Source organism: Puma concolor, chromosome A1 (genome assembly GCF_028749965.1).
Source record: "Puma concolor isolate L17-30 chromosome A1, mPumCon1.1.hap2, whole genome shotgun sequence".
In the NCBI taxonomy this organism is placed as follows: Eukaryota; Metazoa; Chordata; class Mammalia; order Carnivora; family Felidae; genus Puma; species Puma concolor.
In genome coordinates this window covers 76,274,017-76,287,774 of record NC_141667.1, presented here as the reverse complement: position 1 = coordinate 76,287,774, position 13,758 = coordinate 76,274,017, and the positions used below count along the sequence as shown (strand labels likewise).

The 13,758-nt window shown below is 40.8% G+C and overlaps 1 protein-coding gene across 2 annotated transcripts in view; it reads right to left on the bottom strand.

The window, feature by feature from the left end:
- The window catches only part of LOC147584243 (uncharacterized), a 124,871-nt gene that overhangs the window by 47,425 nt on the left and 63,688 nt on the right, over positions 1-13,758 (bottom strand). For both annotated transcript variants that reach the window (XM_086687400.1, XM_086687338.1), the window contains exon 8: positions 12,262-12,440. In XM_086687400.1, the coding sequence (XP_086543526.1) occupies positions 12,262-12,440 (179 nt within the window). The remainder of the gene's footprint in view (positions 1-12,261; positions 12,441-13,758) is intronic.

The following is a 13,758-nucleotide window of genomic DNA, read 5'->3' as shown; positions in this document are numbered from 1 at the left end:
TAATGTTTTGCAGGTTTTGTTTTGTTTTGTTTTTTTATCATGCATTAATCTTCCCTTTTTTCCTCAGAGGTGTTCTAGCCTTTTTCTACTTTGAACAACAGAGCCTGTGCTAGCAGAAATAGAAGGCCATACTCTTTGAGGAGTTGCATCTCTGGTAAAATGCAAATTTTACAGAGCATCAGTTCTCAACTTTAGTGTGTGTGACATTCACAGTGTGTCTGTGTCTATTTATTGTAATACATATTCTACTTATAATAAATCTATAATTTATTATAATTTCTGATTATAATAAACCTATTATTTATTATAATTCCCATCCCATAAATTGAGATTTGAAAAACCTGATATGATACCCAGAGGTCTCTGACAAATGCCTGGGTGATTCAAATTTGTAGCTTTTTTTTTTAAATTTTTAATGTTTTATTTATTTTTGAGAGAGAGAGACAGAGCTTGAGTGAGAGAGGGGCAAAGAGAGAGAGAGAGAGAGAGAGAGAGAGAGAGAGAGAATCCAGGCAGGCTCCAGGCTGTGAGCTGTCAGCACAGAGCCTGACGTGGGGTCGAACTCACAAACCACGAGATCATGACCTGAGCTGAAGTCGGATGCTTAACCAACTGAGCCACCTAGGCGCCCCATGGTTTTTTTTTTTTTTTGTTTTGTTTTTTTAATTTTTAGTGTTCTATTTATTTTTGAGAGAGAGAGCACGGGGGGGGGGGGGGGGGGAGGGGGAGGGGCAGAGAGAGAGGGAGACACAGGATCCAAAGCAGGCTCCAGGCTCTGAGCTGTCAGCACAGAGCCCAATGTGAGGCTTGAACTCACAAGCTGTGAGATCAAGACCTGAGCCAAAGTCGGAGGCTCCTCCTGAGCCACTTAGGCACCCCTCTAATTTGTGACTTTTAGACTACATTTTAAGAACCACTGAGATGGAAATAAGCAGGCTGTTTTAAAAGCTCTTTTAAGAGCTACTTTTAAGTGCCTCTTAAGTACCAAATACAGTTTGTATTTGGTGGACTTAGTTTGTCCCTTTGGTAAATCTTTTCTGCTTTCTTGTGATGTCTCCTCTCTGGAACCCCCCGCCCCAGCCCAGTGTCGCACTGCTGGCCTCCCTTCTCCCCCACGTCTATGCCTTAAGGCAAAGGGACACACCTGACTCGTTCCAGCTTCCCCTTTCTCTCATTTAAACTTTAGTTCCTTCAATATCTTTCTTTTCATCAGGTGGCAGGTTTGAAGATGCAATCTGATGAGCTACCTAATGCTTTTTAAGGATATAATGATTGAAGACAGCTTAATACTCCCTCTTCAGGTCTTTGCACTAATTGTTTCTTCTGCTGAAATCATTCCTCCGGATCTTTGTTATATCTGAAATATCATCTTCTCGGACAAACTTTCTTGACTATTCCTCAGAAATAGCCTCCTAATCCCATCCCTCCCTGTAGCCACTCTCAAATCCAAATACTTAACAGTGTCTGAAATTATCTTGTTTCTTTTCTGTCTCTTCCTACAGTAAAATAAAATTTCATGAGAATAGTTGGTGTTGACTACTATTTTTACAGCTCTATCCCTGGCATATAATAAGTTTTCAATAATCATTTTTCCAGTAATGGAATGGATGTGAACTTCTCCCAGGAATGTCTTTTAGAAGTGGACATGATATGATGACCTTGCCTTTATCTCTGGGAATTCTGGGTTCTGAGGTAGGCTGGGAAGTAAGCCATTTTTGGAAACTGGCTTTCTTCTAATTTACAACCTGAATGGGGAACACTTGGAAGGTGGGATTTTGTTGTAGGGGAAAAAGCAGGAGGTGGTGGGAGAAAGTCAGAAAGGTGAAGGAGTGCATTTCTTCGCATTTTAAATGTCCCTTTTTATTGAGACTTCTTATACTGTATAAATAGCTCCAATAGAGTTCCATCCTAAGAATGTGGTCATCCCACGGCAGAAAACTTTTCTTGTGTATACTTACACACTCCTAACCCAGTCTTAGCTGCTTAGTGATTGCATGGTTTTCCTAGGGGAAGTTACCCGAAGTTGGAGGCTAGCATCTAGTATAAATAGGAGAGTTTCAGGTGACTATCAGCCACCTGGTTTAAGTGCTGGATCTTCTGCTGTAAATTATATACTATTTAATCCCTATTTTCCTATTTTGGAAAAGGAGGAAGATGGTCTAAATTATTTTTCCAAACTCTTCCTGCATTAATAAGAATTTTATGATTCAAACTATACTGTCTGTGGTTGGCTTTGAAAAATCATCTGTGAGTAAGCCACACCACCTACTGGGCATCTCTTAAATTACAAATTAAGGTTTCCATAAGGTATTGAAACTTAAGAAATGAACTTATTGGAAATCTTACTGCAAATTTGCAGAGCCCCTATAATATTGATCACATGCATATATTGACTCATTCCCTGATTTCTGAATGCCACAAGCATTCTTCCATTCATTGGGTATTTATTTGCTTCATTCCTGTGAACTTGGCAAATAATGCTCACACATCTTACTTAATAGTTCTTACCTTAACCTCCCTTTTATCCTGCAACTTTCTCTGGGGGCTGACACAGTCAGGGTGTCGGGACAAGTGGGGTGGCAGCCAATGAAGGCTGATATCTGGGGTAGAAGCAGATTAGCAGGGTGAGGTCCAGTGTGGAGGTGTGAACCTGGGAACTGGGACAGGGACTGTGGCTTCCAGGAGCAGGTAGTTTGCAGGCAGGCAGCCTTTTCAGCCAAGCAGACCTCAGTTTGAATCTGCAATCACTTATGAACTATGTGACCACAGGTAGTTAGAAGAGGGTACAATGGATCAAGGAGATGGAATCTAGTATTTGAAACTATGCGTAAGACCCTGTAATTATTAGTTTACAAGTGTTACTTAATTTAATCCACGTAAGAGCCTTATCAGGTAGACATTATGCCCCATGAAATGTCAGTGGCCCATTGCTTTTCCCATCCTACACTCTTTTCCTGGATAATCTAGACATGATTATGATTTCAACAATCACATGTGAGTGGAAACAGATACCTGATTGCAGTGGGTTAAGAAAAAAAGTAAAAGATGTTAATAGATCACTCTTTCTGAGAGTTTCCCTTAAAAAGGGGAGAAGAGAGAATATTACAAGAAATATGCATTTAAGGGAGTTTCCCCTCAGGATGACAGAGACAAATTGCCTTAGATCAGGAAAAAGTAAGATCAAAGATGTAGGCAGACATGGCCAGCCATAGCAAGGGAGGTCCATTCTCCCACTAAGAGGTATGTATCCAGAAGGAAATTACTTCATAGCAGCATTTGACTCCATTGACTGCTCCTACCTTTTAGAAACACATTTGTCTCTGGCACTTGGGATCATAAGACCTCTCTTGTCTCATTGTCTGTTCCTGTTCAACCTCTAATACTGGATCTTCATTCCCGAGCCAGACTTCTGACTGGCTCTGTCCTCATCCCAATAGCTTTGACCTAAGCTCCTTCTGTTGTAATCTCCATTCTTCCTAGGTTATCTCATGGCATATGGTGCCAATTCTATATTCAAATGACTAACACAACTGAATCTCTAGCCAGATTTCTCCCCAGACCTCCAATATCCTGTTTCCTCATATGGTTACCTGGGCATCTAAAAGCATGGAAACATTATGGTAACAAGCAAAACCATAACGTGCCATCGGAAATCATCTCTATTGCTTCCTTCTACTGTTCAATCAAACCAATTCTGTGAGCCTGGTTTCCTCTGCTTCTTGGATCAGTTCTGGGGCAAATACCAAGACTTAACCATTTCTTGGTAACCCTTAGTTTACTGAAAGTCATAATAAAAAACTATTCTAAGATTGGAGGCTACAGAGCTAGATTCACCTTCAAATCCTGCACTCTATCCTATGTCGCCCTGTCTCCATTTACTTTTAGAGCTTTACAGCTTTTGCAAGTGAATTGTTAGCATTTTGGCAACATTGGAAGGGAATATCATTCACTTTCCTTTCATAAAAGGAAATCGAAGATTAGCAAGTTTCACTTACAAAAGAGATTCAAAACATATAACAAAATAATTAATCTTATTTCATGCTCCAAATTTTACTCTTTGTTCAAAATGAAGTCTCTCACACTATTGTGTGTTATTCAGTCCCTTGGGCTCCTCCTCCAACATAGCAAAGTAAATATGCTGTGACGATCAGAACTCCCGAAATAGAGAGAAGTATTTAAAGCATAACACTGTAAAGCCCAGTGTGAGAAGTGTCTCCAGTCCCCACTAGCCCCCACCCCCTACACCCACATTTGGGTTCTTGCATGCACAGATTTATAGAACAGACAAAAGCTGGCTTGTTTTCTATAATGGACAGAAAATGCTTCCTTTTGTTTTCAATCTGGCTGAACATTCAGTCTTAACCTTCATAAAGTTCAATTTCTCTTCTGGTACCTCTGAGCTAGATACACCCAAATTTTAAGATAGATGGTTTATAAGGTAAACATATCCATTAGTTATTTCTTTTTACCTACATCTTCAACTTTTTTCTTTCTGTTTGACTTTACCCTCAGCAACATTCACACTTAAACTGGTACCTTGTACCTTAAAAACAGAAACAAGACAACTTTTCCCTCATACTTCCTTTTCTGCTGTCATTAGAATTGTTTTGGTAATGGCAGACTAATTAATTAATACCACTCTATTACTGAGAAAAATAGAAAAGTCAAGGTATATTTATAAATGCCTCTTCAAAACTTCAGAGAGCTTGTAAGACAGCAAAGAATAATGGGGTTAAAATCCAGCAGGAGATGAGCCCAACTTTGGGGTCACTTCATAGGAAAAGGCTGAGAAGCTAAGAAGAATTTTCAATAGCCTTAATAGAGTTCAGACCCCATCAGGGAGGTGGTCCAGATAAATCAGGCTCTGAGTTAGTACCCCAAACAATGGCCCTGGGAGTCAGGGTGAATGGCAAAAAGGCCAACCCTCACAAGGACTGAAAGCTGCCTTACAATTATTTTAGCACTGATTAGATTAAGATGATCTGGGACTAGTTAGTACCTTTATCATTCTAATGGAAACTAGTGCCTTATCATTCTAAGCAGATGACAGAAACAGACCTATAAGGGATCCTAATAAAGGGTGGACATTAGAATGACTATGATTAATATGTTAAAAAATAAGGGCACCTGGGTGGCTTAGTCGGTGGAACATCCGTCTTCGGCTCAGGTCATGATCTCACAGTTCTTGAGTTTGAGCCCTGTGTCAGGCTCTGTGCTGACAGTTGAGAGCCTGGAGCCTGCTTTGGATTCTGTCTCCCTTTCTCTCTGCCCCTCCCCCGCTCACCCTCTGTCTCTCTCTCTGTCTCAAAAATAAATAAAAACGACAAAAAAGTTTTTTAAATACGTTCAAAAATAAAGAACAAGTTGAAGCATTTCAGCATATGCAGGAAACTACAGAAAACAAATCAAATGGGAACTAGTACTGACAATATAATTATTAAAATTAAGATCTTTGGGGGTTAATTTGCTATTAAACTATACAGTTGCAAGTATGTCCAAAGAATATATACAGAATGAAGCACAATGAGACAAGGAGAGTGTTCTTTTGGCTTTCTCTTGAGAAGTTCAGGAAAATGTTGCCAGGTTAAATGCTTGAAGATGCAGAAACAGATGAATACCAATAGAACAAGATACATATGTGGGTAAATATAAAAAAATATTGGGTCACCTGGGTGGCTCAGTCAGTTCAGTGTCCAACTCTTGATTTCAGTTCAGGTCATGATCCCAGGGTTGTGGGATCAATCCCTGTGTTGGGGTTCTCGCTGAGCATGGAGCCTGCTTAGGATTCTCTCTCATTCTCTCTCATTCTCTCTCTCTCTCTCTCTCTCTCTCTCTCCCTCCCTCCCTCCCTCTCTCTCTCCCTCTCTCTCTCTCTCCCCTTCCCTCCTCATGCTTCCTCTCTCTCATTCTCTCTCTCTCTATATATACATATATGTATATACACATATATATGTATATATATTTGAATATTGGTTGTTTAAAAGAATAATATCTTAGAGGATTTGCAATCTGTATAGAATTAAAATACATGGTAACACAAACATATTATTTGTGCCCATAAATCAGTATGTGTACAAATTTATATTCAATTCTAATAAGTTTAAACACATGTTGTAATATTTTTGATAATCACAAAAGAGTAATAAAAGACTTAATAACTACCAAGTTAAGTGGAATTTTACAACTAATTAATTGAAAGGAGGCAAGAAAGGTAAGGAAAAGAAACAGAATAGAGAGACAAATGGAAAGTAAAAATAACAAAAGTAGATGTAAACCCAATTATATAAGTAATTAAATTCACGCTAAATGAACTAAATACTTTTCAGTTATCACACTACTTCTCTAGTCTATGTTATAGGCAAGCTTTTCAAAAGACTGGTCTACAAATGCTGTTTACATTTTTTCAATGCACATTAATTATTTCACGCTGTGTAAGCTAGATTTCTCTTACTAAAACTTCCAAGTACTTGCATGATGCCAAATTCAATGATACTTCCTAATACTCATCATGGCATGGCCTTTCAGCAGCACTGGGAGACACTGGTAACCCTCCTTTTTGAAACTTTTTAAAAAATCGTGGTTTCATGACACACTTTTTGTTTATATCTCTCTGGCTACCCCTCTCAACCCCCCTCCATATTTCCCTCTCCTTTTTAAGTTCACTTATTTTGAGAGAGAGAGAGAGAGAGAGAGAGAGAGAGAGAGAGAGAGAGAGATGGGAGGAGCAGGGCAGAGAGAGAGAGAGAGAGAGAGAGAGAGAATCCCAAGCACAGAGACTCCGACACAAGGCTCCGTTCCACGAACTGTGGGATCATGACCTGAGCTGAGACCAAGAGTTGGATGCTTAACTGACTGAGCCACCCAGATGCTCTATTCCTATTTTCTGCTACTCTGTCCACCCTTGGGATTTAAGCTGAGGGCTCTCTTTTCATCTCACTTTATATTGTCTCCTTTGGCAATCTCATCAATTTATGTGGCTTTAAGTACTATATATATGCTATACTATAACATATGCAGTATATACAATGTTATAAATTCTCTCTTTATATATAGCATAGTAGTTCAAGTTGAACAACTAATCTCATTTTGACCTGTACTCTTGTAACCTATTCCCTCTTCAGTAAATGGTTCCTTATCCAGCCAGTTACTTTTGCCAAAACTTTGAAGTCATCCTTGATTGTCCCTTATATCCCCTTTCTCTGACACATTTAATTCATTGCCAAATCCTGTTGATTTTAGATTTAAATATGTGTGGAGATCTGTCCACTTAGTTTTATTATTCCCACCCTGGTCAAGGCCACTATCTCTTCTTGCTTAGACTATGGGACTAGCTAACTAACTGGTATTTCCATTCCACTCTTATCCTCTTCCAATTTATTCTCCATGTAACAGTCAGAATAATCTTTAGACAATTCCTTTGCCTAACATATTTTGGTGGCTTTCCATTGTAGTTAGGAGAACATCCAAAGATCCCTGTCATTGACTCAGACCTCTCATATCACCAACCTCCTACCTAACTCTTTAACCTGACCCCCCACCTTCCCCACCCTCCTCTGTGCACTCTGTTTTAACCACACTGGGCTTTCTTGGAGATATCTAAACTTGGCAAGCTTTTTTACAGCTCAGGGACTTCCCACGTGTTGTTTCTTCTGCCTGGAGAATGCTCATTCCAACTTCCTGTCTGGCTAACTTGTATTCAACCTTCAGGCCTCAGCTAAAATATTATATCCTCAAGAAGGAATTTATTACCTATTCCCCCTTTTCTTAATTTATCCTAGACCCTCCATTTTACTTTCGTGCCAGTTGTGAACTTATTGATTCTCAGCTCCGAATTTACTTCTCAGTATAGGCTCCGCAATAATGGATGGAATGCCTTTCTACAGTTCTCTTACAGTAAGTGTGGTGTTAAGCTTTTTCAGTAGAGGGCGCTGGAGGCACATTGCTGGAGGAAGCATGGGAGCTCCTGCCTTTGCCAGTGGCTCAGGATGGGCCCTGCAGTGTGGGTATGTGGACACCTGGGGGTGTTCTGTCCCAACATGCTGTCCCTGTAGACCTTGCAGCTCCAGTGTGGCCTAGTGGTCACCTTCCTGTGACCCTCTCCATATGGACATCTTATGCTGCAGGTCTCCTGGCCATGCTGGCACCCTGATTCCATGTGCTCACTTCTCCTCTTCCCTACATTTGTCTCCTGCAGTTTTCCCCATACCACCACCCTCCAGAAATATCTTTCCTACAAGGACACCTTGTGCTCCAGGCCTCCTGCCACACTGGCATCCCCACTCTTGTTACCTAGCCATGCATAGGCTACCTGTTTCTGTACATCTGCCCCATCTGTGATCCAAAGTGTTGCTTCCTGTTTGCTCTGTGATTGCACACTTGATCTGCAGGCCCCTGGATGGCCCAGCAAACCAGTGAGCTTCCCTGCGATTCAGTGGATTCAACTACATTTCCCAAGGAGATCTGAATCTCCAGCCTTGGAGAGGGGTCCTACTTCTAACTACTTCTAAGTTTGTCCTTGCTTGGGGACCCCCTCCCCCACCCCATACCATATAGTTTTCTTATAGCCTATAGTTATTATTTTATCATAGTTTAGTAACTTTGTATTAAACTTCACTTATTTAAATCACTGTGTGATTATATCTCTTGGTTGGATCCAGACTGCTACTTTCTCTTCTCTCACCTTGTAATTTTACTTATAGCACTATTCAGAATTGCAATTTTTTTTGTGAATGTATTATTTTTTAAAAAATTTTTAATGGTTATTCATTTTTGAGAGGCAGAGAGAGACAGAGTGTGAGCAGAGGAGGGGCAGAGAAAGAGGCAGACCCAGAATCTGGAGCAGGCTCCAGGCTCTGAGCTGTCAGCACACAGCCTGACGCAGGGCTCGAACCCACAAACCGCGAGATCATGACCTGAGTTGAAGTCAGATGCTTAACTGACTGAGTCACCCAAGTGCCCCATGAATGTATTCCTTAATATCAGTCTCCTCTATGTAACCATTAGCACAAATAGGGCAGGTACCAGCTCTTTTTCATATATGTTTCCACAGTTTAGCATAATGCCTGGCTCATAAAAGCAGTTGATAAATATTTATTGCTTGAGTGAATACTGTATGGCTGAGTTCATTTTCTGCTAATTTATCCTGGCATGTTCTTATTATGCCCCCTTAATTCTTCTCAGTCCTTGCTGTCTATTCTAAAGATCATACATAATGTATTCTGGAATTTGTAGCTCCATAGGGGATCTGATTTTGGTCCTTCATCAAAAATAATAATAATAATAAAGCCTTATTTTTATATTCTACTATCTCCACATTAAAACCTATTGTGCCAATGATGTTCTGTATCCAAACTGACTATAAGATCCACATTTCTTTCCCAATGAGGACTAGAAACAGTTAAAAAAATTATTTTAATTTTAACCACAATACCACCACACTTTTAATTTTTCCACATAAATTCTACCCCAGGATTCATACACTCAAAATCTTAGAGGGCCTACTGTGTAATTTAAATGACTGGACTCAGTGTAAGGAAATGAGGAGTACCAGGGATTATGGCAAATTGGACAGCACATGCTTCACCCGAATGCATTTAATTAAAAAATTTATAAAAACATCATGCAAGCCAAACATAACATCTGCAGGCAGCAGCAGTCCCGAGATTGCCACCTGGCAAATCCAGCCCTAAAACACTGGATCCCATGAACCATTCTGAATTTCAAGAATGGGGAACCTAAATTTTTTTTTTTTTACTATAAATGCTATTATGCATGCTGGTCGAAGGAAAATATTGGATCAGGTGGTTGAGAATGGTTGGGCTCAGTGCTGTATAATGAGAATGTTCAGGGACTGGGGTACTTGACATAGGTTGCTTTATGTATTTGTTTTGCTAAGGAAGGCCATTAAAGAAAAGTTAAGGTTGTCTTGTCACTATGTCACATAGTGACAAGGAAACAAAAATTATCAGCAAAGGGTAGAAAGGATACAATCTCAAGATAAAGAACTCTCTATCCCATTAAAGAAAAACTGGTAAACTTGCATTATTGTTTTTGTTTTTGTCTTCTGACTGTAGATGGGAATGCACTTTGCCTTGGGACTCACCCAGGTTACAAATCAGTTCTATGAGAATTACCTTGAAAGAGCTTAGAAAAGAACATACGGTTACCAGGATCCCATTCAGGAGGTTTGGGGGAAGGAGATGGTTTTTGCATGTACTTTGGAAAACTCTGCAGGGGCTTCTGAAGCATACCCACATTGGAAACCTCTGGCCTATTTCACTTTAATAATCAGAATATATAGAGAACAAGGCTGGCTCATCATTTCTCATCTTGATTACAGAGAATCCTATTTTCCTGCACTGGAGGGAGACAAAGTTTTTTCAAAGTGGCAATGGCTCACATTCCTGCAAAAGTCAGACACCTCTTTGTGTATGTCACGAATAAGTGACTCACAAGCTAGGAAAAGGGATTCTTCACGATGATTCAATGTGCAAAATCATTCCTCATTTTACAAAGGGTATTGATTTCTTAATTGATATATATTTCTTTCCTTGTTTCAGAAAGTAAGATTGTGTCACATACAAGGGAAACAACCCAAACTCCTGTTTTTCACACTTATTAGAGGTAGCTCACACATGTGGTTCTGAATGAAGCCAACAGGGTAGAAGTCAGTAGGACACAGTGAGCTCGTCTTTGAACTGGACAGCCCATGTGCTCCTAGAAGAGGCAGCTGCTAGTCAGCTCCCACCAACTGTTGCTAGGGAATTTTTTTCTTTTATGAAATTTATTGTCAAATTGGTTTCTATACAACACCCAGTGCTCATCCCAAAAGGTGCCCTCCTCAATACCCATCACCCACCCTCCCCTCCCTCCCACCCCCCCCCCCCCCATCAGCCCTCAGTTTGTTCTCATTTTTTAAGAGTCTCTTATGCTTTGGCTCGCTCCCACTATAACCTCTCTTTTTTTTTTCCTTCCCCCCCCCCCCCCATGGGTTCCTGTTAAGTTTCTCAGGATCCACATAAGAGTGAAAACATGTGTGTCTGTCTTTCTCTGTATGGCTTATTTCACTTAGTATAACACTCTCCAGTTCCATCCACATTGCTACAAAGGGCCATATTTCATTCTTTCTCATTGCCACGTAGTACTCCATTGTGTATATAAACCACAATTTCTTTATCCATTCATCAGTTGATGGAGATTTAGGCTCTTTCCATACTTTGGCTATTGTTGAGAGTGCTGCTATAAACATTGCGGTACAAGTGCGCTAGGGAATTTTTCAAGAGAAGTTGGAAATCAGGATTTCTGTGAGAAATCTCTGAATTTTATGATGTTTGCATCTGATTAAACAAATTAGGGGCGCCTTGGTGGCTCAGTCAGTTAAGTGTCCAACTTTGGCTCAGGTCATGATCTTGTGGTTTGTGGGATTGAGCCCCACATTGGGCTCTGTGCTACAGCTCAGAGCTTGAAGCCTGCTTTGAATTCTGTGTCTCCCTCTCTCTCTGCCCCTCCCCCACTCATGCTCTGTCTGTCTCTGTCTCTCTCTCTCAAAAATAAGTAAAAAATAAACAAATTAAACACCATATTGCATAGGGGCTAAGAAAACACTTGCGCTGACAGGACATGGCCTGCAGATTGGTAGTTCACTTGAAGTGCCTTCCCCAGATCCCCGGGCACAGGCCCCATCCCACACCTGCAGAATGAGAAAAGTCTGGGAGAAGGACTGCATTTGCCTATTTGGAGAACATTCCCCCAAAGAATCCATCCTCCACCTATAGTCAGAAATCGCAGGTCTATTGAAATCTGGGAAATCAAACAAGGTATTCCAGGCAGCTTCTCGGAGGCTTCAGAAGCCTTGCTAACGTCAATCCCTGTAACCTAGGGAACAGTGTGCAGGCTCTGTAGTCCAGCGAGATGTTACTGCACTTTGCCTTAGTCCACTTTGATTTCTCTAGGGTACTAGGTATGCAGTTTGGTTCTTATTTTCTGGGCTTTGATAAGGAAATTTTCACAGAGGATCTGAAAATAGGAATAAACGAGATAGAAATTTATGCCAGCCTTGATTTATGCAGCAGCAGAGAAAATAAATTACAATTCTCTGTACCTCTGAGGAAGGAAAACTCTAAAAGCCACGGGAGAGAACACTGTTTCCAGAATCCTACAACATGGTACCTTACAAGACACTACTTTGGTAATGGACTGACTGCACTTGCCAGGGTTTCTTGTTCCTACCCACTCCAACCTTACCTCTCCCCGCAAATTTACCTTCTTATGTCTGTAATAGTGGAGGCAGCCATCATGCTTCAGCACAAACCACCTCTTCCTCCAACCCTTCACAAAACCGGAGTGAGTCCTTTTATGTAAGTAGCCGCGGCAGGTGGGCCAAGGGGTATTGGGACAGCGACTGATGTCAGATCCCACCACCAGAGTCAAGATGTCTGGACCTAGAGAAACGAATTTGGGATAGTGCAGTGGCTGAAAATCTTAAACCAACAGAAAAGACTGTCACTTTTCAGAAGGAATGGATGAAAAGGGGGTTACAGTTTGCATACATGGGATAAATGAAATAGAATCCTACGATTGGAATGGATGAGAGAGTTCCTTAGTGATTCAATCCCTCATGGCGATGACGAAAATGAAACCAGGGGAGGTAAAGTGACTTCTTTGAGGGCCATAACTGGGTCATAAGGGGTTCAGTCAGATGTGGGACCTGGGATTGCCAACTCTTAGTACAGAGCACTTTGTATTCAACCATGTGGTCTTGTCAGGTCTCATCATGGATGACTCAAGTCTGTTCATTCTCACTGTCTATAATAATGTCAAGCTAAATCTTTAACATATTTTGATTTATATCTGAAAAAGGAATATAGGTGATGTTTGGCTTTTCTATCTTACTTTTATTCAAGATAACTAGGTTCCTTGACCTGGGTTAGCTAAAGGGAGGATCTAAACCGCTAATACATCTGTCACCTATTCCTGATCAAAATCAATTATAAACCTTTGAACTTGGAAGTAGACAGAAATTCTAGGAAAGCTGAGGCACACATGCTTTTATCCCTTTTTCTTTCTGTCCAACTTAGTGCTGAGGGTTTGACTCTGAGCTTCCGTGTACGTCTTTCTCAGGGTGACTTCCTTGGGGCCTGTACCTCAGTGGTGCCCCCTTTCCTATATGATCAGTACAGTGCATAGCTTGGGGGAATTTGTCCCTGTACCTAATAATATAAGGTCACCATTTACCAATTGTGCTTTGATGTTGCCAGCATGGAAACAGACTTTCATCATATGCCTACCTCTTGATGCCTCAAGAAATTCTCTGAATGTCACTCCAACAGACAGCAACCCTGACACGCTTTGAAGACTGCAAATGGGGTATGACTTCATTTACAATTCCTCCGAGAGGGAGGCCACATCCCTGAAGGGGGACATTTGGCCTTAGCAGCGCTGACTTCATCGTGATGTCTGACATTGAGATTACCGATCTATTTAGAGCTGTCTATGGAAATGGGGGTCAGTGAGGAGACTCCTCTTATATAAATGACAAGCTCCAACCCAGGGGATCATTCCTGGCTGAGCCACATGGCCCTGAAAATAAAGATTTGTCCCAGAAAGGCTGACATGGTCTTAACTTTAGCAGCACGCAAAGCACCTTGGTAATTAAATAACTCTGTGTGTCAAGCTAATTCTTCATTGCCATGTAAATGCATTTTAATTTATTGAACTGCCCTTAAGCTCCTGTCAAAAACACATCCAGAAAAATTAGAA